Raw genomic sequence first — 15,159 nt, forward strand, 5'->3', positions numbered from 1 at the left:
CATATAAGGAAAAACCCAGAGAGGTAGAGGGTGCTAATATTCATACTGCGGGGGGGGGGCTCTCCCTGGCACCCTGCAGCACAGAAAAAAAGATACTATTCTTTCTTTCTAGGGACAGATTCTGGCAAATGAGGTGGCAATGGATGAAACTGAAATCACTGCCAAAAATGGCCGGATCTACACACTGACTGGAGTTCTCATTCCTCCCTCCATCATTCCAATTCTGCCCCATCTATGCAATGAAACAAGGAGAGAAACTAAATTGGTAAGAAATGAAGTTTTTAAAAAGTCCCCAGCTGGGCACTAGTAGCTCACACCTATAATCTTAGCAACTCAGGAGGCTGAGATCTAAGGATAATGGTTCAAAGACGGCCCAACCAGAAAAGTCCAGGAGATGTTAATCTCCAATAAATTACCCCCCCAAAAAAGCTGGAAATGGAGCTATGGCTTGAGTGGTATAACACTAGCCTTGAGCAAAAGAAGCTCAGGGACAGCACCCAGACAGACCCTGAGTTCAAATCCCAAGACTGGCACCAAAACCAAAAAGGTTCCCAACAGACAATTTTCTTATCTTCTTATCTGCACACATACTTCTGAAAAAGCTGAGAAGGAGAGCCCCTGGTATTTGCCACCATGAAGGGGCTGTGGGCCTTAAGTCCCATAGAACCAATGGTAGACCATGGCCAAATTCATGCATTCCTCATGCTATAACCAATGACCATACACTGGGTGTTTTAACACAACAGTCATTTATTCTCTTAAAGTCTGGAAGCCAGGAGTCTAAAACCAAGATGTCAGCAAAGCCATCTCCCCCACCAAGGTCCTAGGCTCCTTTGAGTTTGTTTTGTTGTGGTTGTTTGAAGATACGGTATTTCTGTGTTGCCCAGGCTGGTCCCAAACTCCTTCTGATCCTCCTCCTTCAGGATCTCAAGTAGCTGGGACTACAGGCATGAGTCACTGAGCCTGGCTAACTTCCACACTTCAATCAGTCTCAGCAGCCCTTATATTTATCAGTCCACAGCTGCATTACTCCCATCTCCACCTCCACCTTCAGGTAGCCTTCCTCCCTATGTTTCTCTGTGTCACTTATCCCTTTATGTATAAGGATATTGGTCACTGGACTTAGACCACCGTAATTCAGTGTGGCTTTATCTTCGCCTAATAATTCACATCCATTTCCTAAGATCCCATTTCCTAAGAAGGCCACATCCTGAGGGTTTTGGGAGGAGGGACATACATTTTGTTGAGTTACTATTCAACCTACTACACGCTAGCTCTGGGCAGTCTCTAAACCTTTCTGCTCCTGGACCATTCGCTACAAGAAGGACTAAAAATTTCCTTACAGACAGATGCTCAAATCTAATGAATCAACCATCTTCCTGTCATGTTGTTGTTGTTGCTGTTGCTGTTCTTTCTCCAAATACCTCACTTTTTGTTTCTCTGTGAGCTTCTCCACCTGCTGCTGCTCTTTACTGTTTCCATAGCAACTTCTTTTAGCTCAGCCAGTGTTAATCAGATCACCCCCAAATTCCAATATCACTCGACATGCAGTCTTTTAATTTCCTGTGCAAACTGCAACCTCAAAACGGAGGCAATAATAGGTCTGACTCTTATCAGGACACTTCAATAATACATCAATGATTGTTCTCACGATATCTTTGGAACATGGACGCAGAATAAGGAGGATGGCCTCCTTTACTTTATCTTGTCCTCTTTTTTAATTATATTTTTATTATCTTTTAAGTAGTTGTACAAAGGTGTTACCATTCAATAGATCAATTTATAAATACAACGCATCTTGAGCAATGTCACTCTTTGTCATTCGCTTCTCTCAACCCAACCCTTCCCTAAATTTGCTTAATGTCATAGGATATACATTGAATGGTATGATTGCATACTCCCCCTGCTTTCTCTCTTCATTTGTCTACCCCTGTATTCCTTTTGTTGGCTTGTGGGTTCATTTTTCTAAGGAACTATACCAGTTGAATTCCCCCTGCAAACTACTCTACTTTGTTCAATACATTTATGTTTGTGCACTTGCATACAGTCCATAAGTGTTTGCTGGTACATTTATATATTAGTTATACTTCCATATATGAGAGAAAACATGTGTCCTTGGTCTCTCTGGGCCTGATTTCCTTCACTTAACATAAATTTTCCTAAATCCATCCATTTCTTCGCAAAGTGATATAATACCATTCTTCCTAATGGATGAGTAAAACTCCATTAGGGCTGGAAATAGCGACCTTAACACTTGCACAAGATGGTGGTTGACTTCTTGGTTCTTTTTAAGCTACCAAGCAAAGCCTGTTTCAATTAAATGGCATCTGGGTGATTTTTGTCCCATTCTGACGACCCCCCTTCTCAAAAGAGATGGAAACAGGGTCACTTCTTAGCCAGACCTTGGAAACAATGTATGCTGGCTTCATGCTTTAGAAATAAGCACTGGCAGGTGCATTTGCCTGACTTCGGTCAGGGTGAAGATCAGAACAGGCCAGAGAGTGGTCTTGCTTCCAACCCAGAGGCGCAACTATTAGGAAAATTGGTCCCTGAAGAAACAAGGAAGGAAGGAAAAAGGAGTTGATAATTTAACATGTCCTCCAGAGCTTCCCCATGCCAAGCAGCTGCTGCTCAAGTTGAGATAGGGAAGTCTGGAGGATCAAGAGCAGAGTCTGAGTTACCTGAACCCAGTGACCAAGGGAAGAATGGAAGAAGTAGACCCATCAGAAGCTAGGGGTGATGTCAAAGAAGAAAGGGAGCAGGGAGGATGTCCTTGACCCCACTCTCCTCTCCTGCCAGTCTCCTGCTGGCCTTCACTCTAGCCAAAGCCAGCTGGAAGCTGGCAAAGCAGCCCAAGGAACTGCTCCTCATGGCCTACTTGCTGAGGCCCAGAGCAAGATGGAAAAAGTCACAGTAGATCTGGAGAGGTTTGTTTTTTTTCCTGGTTTCAGGACTAATAAAGGAGATGTCAGTAGACTGGAAGGCAGAAGTTCAATGTTCAACCTTATTAGTGCCAAGCAACTAGGAGGTCCTAGAACTGGTAGACCATTGCAGGGCCCTCCCTGGGGCAGGTGCCTCCCTGTAGCCAGAGATTCGAAGGCTGAGCCCTTGACTAGGTTCGCTTTGTTCAAAAAGAAGGAACCGAAGGGCTTGTTCTGAGCAGGTGCTGTACTGACTTTGCTGTCTGTCTTTCCCTCTAGGGCACCTGTGTGAACTGTTACCTGATACATCGGAGCAAATGTCCGGCTGACTCCCAGATCTCAGTGAGTGCATAAGACAACTCCCAAGCAACTCCTTGGTGTGGTTCCTTTAAATGCTGTAAATGTGGGGCTGGGAAGGTGACTCAGTGGTAGAGTGTTTGCCTTGCATGCATGAGGTCCTGGGTTCGATTCCTCAGCACCACATAAGCAGAAAAAGCCAGAAGTGGTGCTATGGTTCAAGTGGTAGAGTGCCAGCCTTGAGCTGAAGAGCTGAGGGACAGTGTTCAGGCCCCATAATCTACCAAAAAAAAATGATGTAAATGTACCTGGTGTAATATAGAACTATAAAGGAGGATAGTTGGAAAGAGAAATCAGGGATCCATATTTGAATTCTAGCTCATTAGCCCTTGGTAAGTTGTTTAAGCTTTCTACCCTAATTCTCCTCACCTTTAAAGAATAACAACAGCCAGGTGCTAGTGGATCACACCTGTAATCCTAACTACTCAGGAGGCTGAGATCTGAGAATTGTGGTTCAAAGCCAGCCCAGACAGGAAAGTCCTTGAGACTCTTATGTCCAATTAACCACCAGAAAACTAGAAGTGACCCTGTGGCTCAAAGTGGTAGAGGGCTAGCCTTAAGCAAAAGAGCTCATGGACAGTGCCCAGGCCCAGAGGTCAAAACTAAAAAGACTAACAACAGTGATAGCATAAAGCCCAAGCACTAAAATCAAACAGCCTCTCATAAAAGTTCCCCTCTACTTTGCCCACTAAAATAAAATCCAGTGTTTATATATATTTACTCTTCCACACATGCTTTTGGATAAAAAAAAATAAAGAAATAAAGAAAGATACCCAGTTTAAATTAGACAGGAAGAACACTTTCCAGTGGTTTCTCAGGTTAGGCATGGCATCATGACTAGATTAATAATAATAATTTAATCCAGGAATTATATTCTTTCAGATATGACTTAATATTAGTCAGCTCTATTGTCCCATTCCACAGATGAGACAGTTGACACCAGCAGACACTGTGTGCTTCGCCTGGCTCCCAAAGTTAGTAGGCTAGAAGACTTATTCCCTGGACCTGATACTTGTTAGAAGTAGTTCTCAGTGGGGAGAAAGTTGTCTGATCTGTTTCCCTAATCTTTACCAAAAAAAAAAAAAGAAGACCTGGAAAACTCTGCATGAAAAGTTGGAGACTGATGATTTCATGGGCAATATGTTATGTTCAGCCTATTGTTAAGTTCTCATTAAATGATAGCTCTAGATCATCATGAGTGAACGTCAAGAGTTTAAAACCAGAAGCATATATTTAAATCTGGTTCTGTGGTAAATGGAAAAATGTCAACCACTGCTATTTTAGTTGGTGAATCTAACTGGCTCGGACATTCCCCTACGGAAAGAATTTAGATCAGAAGAGAAGACTAAGCTACATTCAGGATGAACCAAACACATGTGTCTTGATTGAGTAGTAATGTCTGGCATGCCTTGAGAGAAGGCACAAAGATTCTTGTGACACAGATTGGAAAAACTCTAGCCTGTATTCTACCAACAAGGAAACAGGCCTCCCGTGAAAGGGAGCGCCCTGAGCTGACCCAGGTGTGCGGTGTCTCCCAGGGCTCTGGTGTCACTGGTACCATGGAACAGAATGGCCCTTGTGGGGAGAGGCTATTCACTGCCCAAAGTACCTTGAAACTCAGACTGCTTTTGCTCACTGGGTTTCTTTCAGAGATTCTACATACACAAATGTGTCTACAGGAGCACACTGGGTGGCCTGAAGAGCGGCTGTGCCCTCCGCTGCAGCGCCATTGTTCAGGTAAGAAGGGGAGAGCCCGGCCTTGCCTAGGCTACCAAGGGCTGGGCAGCACCGGGGCCACACCCTTGGCCCTTGTGTGTGGATGGATTCCAGGATATGCTTTGTAAGGCTCTAGGATGTCTCGTTCAGGGGTACCAAAGGATGGATTCTCTTCAGAGCTGTCAGGTCACCACACCCTGTATCACACCTCTTGGGGTACCCCCTCTCGTACTTCACACAGAGCTCATCCCCACGGCTGCCATACCCGGCCTACCCTATGCCAGGGTCCTACACCCCATGGGGCCATTTCCTCCCTCAGAACATTCTTCTAGACTTTTAGGGGTTGTCTCCACCAACTGTCACCTCCTCTGTCACCACCTGATACACGGTGGCCTCTCCAGTCTCCCCTAAACTCTGCCTCTACCTGCTACCACTTTATCCTGTGAAAAGTGCTCCTTTAATTTATTTATGTGAACTTCCATAGTAATTCTTCCCTGAATGGCATAGAGGCTGGGTGGGCTCAGGACTTCATCTGCCTTGCTCACAGTACTACAACTGGTACCCTTGGGAGAAAGACTGTGGTGACCAGGGTTGACCTCTAGCTATGCCACTGTGTACGAGAGAGAGGGGGGGGGGAGAAGGAGAGAAGGAGAGAAGGAGAGGAGAGGGAGAGGGAGAGCCTGGGAACAGAAGCAGACATTGCTTGTTGAATCCATGGACATTTAAATATGTCTCCTTTGAGGAGTTGGTGCTCTACTTGGATCTATTTGTGTGTGTGTGTGTGTGTGTGTGTGTGTGTGTGTGTGCGTGTGTGTGTGTGTGTGTGTGCACGCCCGCGTGTGCGCGCTCGCCAGTCCTGGGGCTTGCTGTCCCTGAGCTTTTGTGCTCAAGGATAGTGCTCTACCACATGAGCCACAGTTCCACTTCCAGCTTTTGATGTGGCTAATTGGAAAGTAACAGCTTTACAAGCTTTCTTGTCTGTGCTGGCTGTGAACAGCAATCCTCAGATCTCAGCTTCCTAAGTAGCTAGGATTACAGGCATGACTCTGGCTTCTGGTTCTATTTGGATCTTTAAAGGATAATATGCATGTTATTTCTAAGGTACCAAAATGCTGCAAAGGCTTCTATGGGCCAGACTGTAACCCATGTCTAGGAGGCTTCTTAAATCCATGCTCTGGAAACGGACAGGTAAGGACAGATTTTATGTCCTACTACTTCCTACTTACTAGATGTTGATCTTTCTTAAGTCAATGATGTTTAAAAGACCTAGTCCCCAAAAGGATGCTGGACAATGTTCTCAGGAAGTAAAAGAAATGCATGTATCTAAAAAAGAAAAGAGATCTGCAGTAGGAATGTTGGTCTGGAGTTGGGGGAGAGTAGGCCCAGTGATACTATTTCTGGCCTCTGCTCTCCTGTTGCCCATGTGGGATCTTGGATAACTCATCAAGACTCCCTGATCCGCACTTCCTGCCTATGGGATAGACCAAGATCTAACATTTTATGATACTTTAAATAATACTAATACTACTCCCTACTGATTGCTTTTTGTAAACCCATCCAACAAAACCTAGTAAAATATAACGTCCACAATTTAACTTCTCTTTTTTAGAGGCTAAAACCCAAAGGAAGATAAAAAAAATAGCCATCATTCTTGCAGGGAAATCACAGATCTTACCATTGACTAGATCCACATCTAAAATATGGCTCTCACAGAGAGAAAGAAAAAGTATACAACCATGAATGGGGACCTTATGCAGAATAAGGGGAGACCAGTAACCAGGTGACCAGGAAGACAAATCCTGTTTAACTCTAATTCATGTCAATCAACACACATTTGACCTTGCCAGGAGTGGGAGAATGGGGGTGGCAGTGGGGTTATATCATTGAGATGAAACACTGCAGTTTGGAGTCATAGAGCTGAGTAAGGGAGAAGGTAGGGAGTAAGACTAGCTTTATCTGCAGGTCCTGTCTTAACCACTCCAATGTTTGAAGGTTCCAAGTTCATCAGTCTCTCTCTCTCTCTCTCTCTCTCTCTCTCTCTCTCTCTCTCTCTCTTAAATGACATCCTTTAATGTCCTGAACCCTAGCTTGGGCTCCCCAAGTCCAGCCTACCTGACTGGACTAGTCACAAAGCCTAATTTCAAATGAAACTAGGCCAGAGTTCAAAGTCAGGCCATGCTCACCTGCATGTATTAACAGCCCACGGGGCCTGTCTTTGCTCTCCCAGTGTGCAGATGGCCTCCAGGGCAATGGTACCTGCATTTGTAAGGATGGCTTCCAAGGCTCTCAGTGTCAGTTCTGCTCTGACCCCAACAAATACGGACCTCAATGTAACCAAAGTAAGTGATGCTTCCAGAACTTTGTCCCTCTGGATCCTTCCTGTGTCCAGTAAGTCCATAGCTAGAATCTGGTGTCTGTGATTCTCGCTAATAGCATACCAGCATCCCAGGACATTTCTTCAGTGCTGCTTCTCACATCACTGTGTCTGAGTCCTGGGATGGGACCTGAAGTGTTGCATTAAGTTCCCAGAGAATGCTGGCCGTGCTGGTCCAGGGACCAACCACTCTCTAGGTCCCTGTAGTAATCATAGATCTGTTATCAAGAAACAGATTTGCTCTCTTTCGAGCAGTCCTCTTCCAATAGTCCATACAGTTCCAAGCCATCCATACTCCCTCAGTTTGAGGATGTATGGCCTTGGGCAAGTTAGTGTACTTTTCTAAGCCCCAATTTCTTCTTCTATCAAATGAGGGTGATGATACTAATAGCTACCTCATAAGCCTGATACAAACAGGAAGCTCTTCCCCTAGAACAATGCCTAGCACATCACATGCACTCTAGGTATGCTAGCTGTTACCAGCATTTCTTACTGATGCTGTCATTTTAAGGGCAATGGCATAAAGAGGTATTTATAGAACATGTGGAAAGATGCACAACAATAGACATTAAAAATGCAGTTACACAAAATATATAATCTTAGGAAACACCTTATTCTTTGTGTGTGTGTGTGTGTGTGTGTGTGTGTGTTGGTTGTGGGGCTTGAAGTCTGGACCTAGGTGCTGTCACTGAGCTCTTCAGCTCAAGGCGAGTGCTTTATCACTTGAGCCACAGCACCACTTCTGGTTTTCTGGTGGATAATTGGAGATAGTCTCCCGGACTTTCCTGCCTGGGCTGGCTTTGAATCTCAATTCTCAGATCTCAGCCTCCTGAGTAGCTAGGATGACAGGTGTGAGCCACCAGCACCAGACACACCTTATTCTTTAAAAGATCATATACCATATCTTTCTTGGCTAAGATTTGAACTTAACAATAAGGTAAAAATGAAGAAATAAGAGCTTCCTGGGAAGTCATACCAACCAGAAGTAAAATTTCAACACTGCAATTTACCAGCTGAATGACCTAAGAACAAGTTTTTTTTGTTTTGTTTTGTTTTGTTTTTGCCGGTCATGAGGCTTGAACTCTGGGCCTGGATGCTGTCCCTCAGCTCTTCAGCTGAAGGCTAGCACTCTACCACTTGAGCCACAGCGCCACTTCCGACTTTTTCTGCTTATGTGGTGCTGAGGAATCAAACCCAGGGCCTCATGCATGCAAGGCAAGCACTTTTCCACTGAGCCATTTCCAGCCCCAAAACAAGTCTTTTTCAATGCATCCATCCAGTAAATGAAGACACTATTGGTACAATTGTCCCTCAGCATTGAAGGGGAACTGGTTCCAGGACTACTCAATCCAAATCTACAGGTGCAATTAGGGTCGTGTCCTATACATCCTCCTGTATGTTTTAACTCAGCCTTAGGGCACTCATACTACATAAATAATTGTACCATATTGTTGAGGCAATAATGAACTCCCCCCCCCAAAAAAATAAGATCCTGTATATGTTTAGGACAGGCACAAATTTTTTATGAAATATTTTTGATCCAAGGTAGGCTTGGTTGCATCTACAGTTACAGAGTCCAGAAGTATTTCTGGATCTGATCTGATTAAATTGCTTCAGCATTTGGACTTTTACCAGAAAGCTTGTATCTAAGAAAGCCACTCTCACTACTATCCCTACTGTCTCCATACATCTCTGACAAACCATGCATCATTTCCCCTCTCCTAGTCTTATTTGATCTTCACAACCCCCCTTCAAGATCGACGGGCAAGCAATCTTTGGGTCTTCCTTTAAGACCCTCCAAAACCCTCCTTCTTATTCCCTTGTGCATAAGCACCTGCATCTGAGGAGCTCGTGTTGTAATTTTGAAATACTTGTAACCAAAAATAAAAGGAACAGGAGAGTTTAAAATGATAACAGACATAGGGAAATACTGCTTAATTTAACTGTGATTATAGTGTCACATGCACACATAAACATACATACATACATACGTATATATTACTATCTGTGAAATACTGTAATTACACATACTAATAGAAATGGACTTTGAAGACTCAAGGTCAAAAGCCTGCTTGGAAACTAAGCAGGAAGTTGGGCAATTAACCCCACTTCTCTGGGCCTCCGTTTCTGCATCTGAAAAGCAGAGGCTATAAAAGCACAACCTCTTGAGACTGAAGACAGTTGATTTGATGCTGCATGTGAAAGGCTGGTCCAGAGCCTTGAATGAAGTCAGGGCCCAGATACTGGCCATTAGTTATCAGGGTTCACTGCAGAAAAGAGTGAAGAACAAACACACACGCCCATCAGGGGTGCTACCAACATGAACAAACACTTCTATTACTCCAGGATGTCTTCAGGAGAAGGTGAGACATTTTGCTACGCCCCATGCCACCTGCTCCCCCAACCCTGCCCAGAGACACAGGAAGTGCTCTGACGTCCCAATTCTCCCCTCGGGTGGGACAGTCCGGCTCTCTCAGGCACCTTGGAAAATTCTATAGACCCCGAGAAACAGCCACCCACACTCCCTCAGCACAGCCCAGGCTCTGCTTTCACATGGAGGGGATGAGAGGAGGTGGTGCATTGGGGTGCTGTTCCCTTCTCCCCCAGCCTGTCCATGTGTGCACGGAGTCTGCGATAACAGGATAGACAGTAACGGCACCTGCCTCCCTGGCACCTGCAGAGAAGGCACGGCTGGGACATTCTGTGACAGGCAGACTTCAACCTGCGGGCCTTACGTGCAGCTCTGTCACATCCACGCCACCTGCATCTACAGCAATGGGACAGCCAGGTAGGTCTGCGAAGGAAGGGAAGGGAAGGCCCTTCACAAGCCATGGTCACTGTTCACTGACAGTGGGGAGAGCATCTGGCCAGTGGGTCATTGGAGCCCCATGAAAGGAACATGGCTGGACAGACACATAGGCTTCTAGAACCACAGCTGTCTGTGGCCATCTGCCTGTTCTGATGACTTTGTATGGCCAATAAGGCTATTCGTATCCAAATGGCCTTGGCAAGACAAAAGATTCCTGACCCCTAACGGGAGTCAACCCATATCTAAACTCTTTAAACCAAGGCCTCTTCTTCCCCACTTTCAGTATACGACTTTTGTGAAAGAATCTCAGACTACGTGACATTCATTCAAATCGCATTACTCCTTGCTTTCACATTTAACAACTGTGTGACCTTGGGCAAGGTGCTTTGCCTCTCTAAGCCTTACTTTCCTCAGTAGGGCTGATGATACCTTCAGCACCCGGTTCTGGGGTCTCTCACATCCTAAATGTCCCATTGAATCAACCATAGTTATCATCAAATGGAAAGGTAACCACAAAAGCTGGCTCTTTTACTCTCTAAAACTGCTATTCATAGGGCTCCCTTGTCAAAAAAAATCTCTTTTTTTTTTGTTGGTTGTGGGGCCTGAACTCTGGGCCTGGGCACTGTCCCTCAGCTCTTCAGCTCAAGGCTAGTGCTCTACCACTTGAGCCACAGTGCCACTTCCAGCTTTTTCTGCTTATGTGGTGCTGAGGAATCGAACCCAGGGCCTCATGCATGCAAGGCAAGCACTCTACCACTGAGCTACCTTCCCAGCCCTTCAAAAAAACATCTTTCATGACACTGAGTGTCACCAATGGACAGACATAATCCTTCAATGGTGTCTCATAGCTGTTATGGGCTTGGCAGGGGAGGTAATAGAAACTGTTCCTCCCTGGGAGTATGGGGTTCCAAGGCTGGAACCACCAGAAATGCCCAGGAGAGCACAGCAGATGTGTGGAATTTCTGGCCCTGTTCCCACACCACATTTCTTCATTCATATGTACATAGTTATTTGTTCATTGTTTGGGTCAGGTGTCACTGCCCCCCCACACACACATACACCAACTGCAGAGTCCAGGCTACAGAAGGCCAGGAATGAGTCTTTCCTTTCTTCCTCCGACATTGAGAGCTATGATCCATCACTCACAGCTGACTCTGCACATGTTATATATTACCTGAGCTAACTCAGGGTTGGAATAAATGGACTAGTTCTTCAGTTGGACACCAGTATGTAGTTCCGCTATGGTTTTAGTCCATGAGTATGAAATTTCTAATTCTTGTGTAGCACATATGTCCATTTGCGGGAGGACATGCAGTAAGAGTAGAGCTCCCCGGGTCCCCAGCATCCATCAATTAAACGGATGAGTATGGCAAAAGCATCACGACAGAACATGTAGAGAAAGGTGCAAAGGGAACGTGAGTCGGCAAATTACATCCACTCACAGAATGGAGAAAATATTTCTCAAGTATCTGAGCAACAGGGAGAGAAGCCTCAGCTGACCACCATTTTCAAGGATGTTTGAGATCTAGCATTTTTGAGAGCCCATCCTTCCTGAGGTAGAGGTTGTTAGGGAAAATGGAGGAGAACAGGAAAGGAAGAGACCAGACTTGATTCTCCAAAGGCTAGTACTGCTTACTGCCACCTTCCCATGTGTTTGGAGGTTATACAAGGGACTGGAGTTGGGGTCCCCCTTAGATGGGCCTTAACAAGGAAACAAAGGAGTGAAAATCAGGCTGTAGTTAGGGGGGCAGGGACACACAGCAGAACCTAGGGATAAGTACTTTTAGGTGGGTTGAGAATGGAATGTCCCTCTTGGAGTGAGGGAGACTTCTGGCTGATCCCAAGCAGCTGAGTGCACACCCTGGCGTTTTGCTTGGCCTGGGGATTAAGGCGGGAGTCAATACTTCAGAGGTAATAACTAGCACCAAGCAGAAAGCTGTAAAGAGACCAGGTCTGGTGCAGTAAGAGCAGAAAATATGCCAGCTCCCGAGCCTTGTGGTGTTTCAGAGGCTCTGATGAATACTGCAAACGCATCCACTGTTTGAATCTTTAGGCCAGCCTTAGGTGGGAGGTGTCAGACACCTTCTCCAGATACAGGGTCACACAGCCACTAAGTGGGCCCTAGATCCTCACACAGGGAATCCTGACCATTCCCCACCCTGCAAACACCCATTGGTCCTTCACCCATTAGCTTTCTCCACAAGAGCTGTCAAGCCACTAAGCATGAAGCGGCTCCTTCCTGATGGCTCTCTCCTGCGTGGTTGGCACTCGTGTCTCTCTGGCTGATTTCATGTCTTCTTCACAGCTGCGTTTGCAAGGAAGGCTATGAAGGGGATGGGGCCTTCTGTTCCTTCTCAGACCCGTGCAAGGGACCAACTCGGGGAGGCTGTAGTCACAATGTGAGTATTGCTGTGGTTTAAATTTCCAAGCTGCCCTGCTTGGGAGGGTGGGGAGTATTTTTTTTAAAGAAATCTCAGGGAGTATTCCAAAATGCCATCTCTAATCACCTTTCATATGCAAAGAACACTTGTGTTTGAATTTTAAAGAAGACTAGCTGTGAGCCTCCTCTCCCTAAACCCAAATATTAATGCAGGGAGCTTTAGGCTTTGTAATAATAGTGATGATTTTACACTCCTCTTCCCATCTACACACATACACAGCCTAAACCAGATGAAGCTGGTCAAGTTTGTAATTCTAGCTACTTGGGAGGCAGAGGTTAGGGGGGATCACAGTTCAAGGCCACCTGTGACATAGAAGTTCATGAGACTCCATCTTAACCACTGTGAGCACAGTGGGACATGCCCTTTATCCCACCTATACAGAAAGCACCATGGCTGGTTGGGTGCAATATCCATCATCTCCAGTGACACAAGGGAGCACAAGTAGGAGGATCACAGTCCAGGAATGCCCTTGATCTAGACAGAGACAAAGCCAGGCACCGTGGCTCACACCTGTAATCCTAGTTATTCAGGAGGCTGACATCTGAGGATCTCAGTTTGAAGCTAGCCGAGGCAGGAAAGTCCATGAGACTCTTATGTACAATAAATTATTCAAAAATCTCAAAATGGCACTGTGACTCAATTGTTAGAGTGCTTGCTTTTTGCAAGAGAAGCTGAGGTACAGTGCCTAGGCCCAGAGTTCAAGCCCCAGGACTGGAAGAGAGAGAGGGGAGAGAGAAAGAGAGGGAAGAATACCTTGAAAAAACCAACCTGAAAAGGGGCTTAAGGTGTGGCTCAAGTGACACCGAGCAAGTACAAGGCCTAAGTTCAATGCCCAAGGCCACTAAAACAACAATAACAATGACATCAATACAACCTGAGCATTAGATGTTGAAATCAGTAGCAATAACTCGACAGCTTACAAGGGACTATAATGCACCTGACCTCATTTCCTTCTTCTACCAACGCAATGAAGTAGGTTATTAAGAAACTGAGGCTCGGGCAAGCTAACAGGCTCGCTCTTAGCTTTATATTCTTAGGGGCATAGCCAGAATCCACTAATACTTTTACCAGTCTCTTCCAAAGATCACAGCCACCACCTGCCCCTAATCACCTTCATTGCTCATGGCTGGTCCCAGCTTCCTACATAGTCAAAATGACTCAAGCAAACCAGACCATTTCTTCTGGGCTTAAATCCCTTCTAGAAATCCTCATAGTTCTGGGGATGAAATCTTGGTTTATAAATTATTACCTTTAAGTAGTTGTACAAAGGGATTTCAAGTCAACATGTCAGTTTATAAGTACAGTGCATCTTGGTCAATATCACCTCCTCCATTGTTCTTCCCCAGCTCTCCCAAGCCCATCTACCTCCTCAAGTTACCTGGCTCTATTTTCACATACGTACATTGAATAATATGAGGCTATTCCCCCACCCTTCCAATTGTCTGCCTCCTTCCCCTTGACCAACCCCCCACCCCCCACCTCCATGAAATTTTGACACAACTGCCAGCCCAGCCCACCAGATTGCTCGAGGAGAGTTCCACCTACCTTAGCTCTTATACATCAGCTCTCCTCCTTCTTGCCCTGTCCTTCAGCCTCCTGGTGTGGTCATCCTGAGAAGCTGGGATGTAGTTGATGTTGTGGTTTGGAGCTTGAGTCCCAAAATCATAAGGACGCAAGTTCATTCCCCTCTAGCTATGTGCTGTGTGTGATCTTAGCCAACACCTGAGCCCTCATTTGTAAAATCAAGATAACAGTGCCCAAGGTAATGGTCTACACCTGCAAACCAAGCAGCCCCTGGTTTAATCAGCAACATGTGATGTGAATGGTGGCCATTAGCTGGACAGCTAAGCAGTTTTACTGTTGACGCCATCGAGAATCTTGCCATTGATGTACATGCAATCAAGCCTCTCAGTCATTTCTACTGTACTCTATGCAAACAGGTGCTTCTAGAATAAATATCTGGATCTTTTCTGACTTTTGGCATTCTGAAGCCACAGTCTGCGTTCAGAGGTTTGGCTTTGTCTCATCTTCTTACAGGCAGAATGCATCAAAACCAAGGCAGGGACACACACCTGCGTGTGCCAGCAGGGCTGGACAGGGAACGGAAGAGATTGTGTGGAGATCAACAACTGCCTGCTTCCAGGAGCAGGTGGCTGTCATGCCAATGCCACCTGCTTGCACGTGGGCCCTGGGCAGGTGAGTAGCGCATTTCTATGTAAGCATTCATTCACTTCATCATGTGTCCATTCTCGTCAGGTGCCCCTGAGCAGAGCGAGATCAGAGCTTATCAAAACCAGTTGGCCTCAGCCCGGGAGAGGCACTTACAGACAACAAAAGAATACATGCTCTCAAATCCATGCAGAGGGAGGCTATGGTCTGGCTGGTTGGTACCTGGGCTCTGGATTGCTATTCTATCTATGATGCTGATTTTGTCTGACAGCAGACTTGGTTCATTGGTCTTGCAGTAAGTGAACTTCAAACTGTAGTCTCAGGAGTGGGATAACTGTGGAAGAGCTCACTGTAGCCTTTTGTCTCATGAAG

The 15,159-nt window shown here is 45.6% G+C and overlaps 1 protein-coding gene across 1 annotated transcript in view; it reads left to right on the top strand.

Annotated features, from left to right (window-relative positions):
* Stab2 (stabilin 2) overlaps positions 1-15,159 on the top strand; it is a 143,538-nt gene that overhangs the window by 51,316 nt on the left and 77,063 nt on the right. The window contains exons 16-23 of the mRNA XM_013019092.1: positions 113-265; positions 3,201-3,263; positions 4,929-5,015; positions 6,096-6,182; positions 7,222-7,333; positions 9,976-10,156; positions 12,483-12,576; positions 14,656-14,814. Of these exons, the coding sequence (XP_012874546.1) occupies positions 113-265; positions 3,201-3,263; positions 4,929-5,015; positions 6,096-6,182; positions 7,222-7,333; positions 9,976-10,156; positions 12,483-12,576; positions 14,656-14,814 (936 nt within the window). The remainder of the gene's footprint in view (positions 1-112; positions 266-3,200; positions 3,264-4,928; positions 5,016-6,095; positions 6,183-7,221; positions 7,334-9,975; positions 10,157-12,482; positions 12,577-14,655; positions 14,815-15,159) is intronic.

This window comes from Dipodomys ordii, unplaced genomic scaffold, assembly GCF_000151885.1.
Source record: "Dipodomys ordii isolate 6190 unplaced genomic scaffold, Dord_2.0 Scaffold3, whole genome shotgun sequence".
In the NCBI taxonomy this organism is placed as follows: domain Eukaryota; kingdom Metazoa; phylum Chordata; class Mammalia; order Rodentia; family Heteromyidae; genus Dipodomys; species Dipodomys ordii.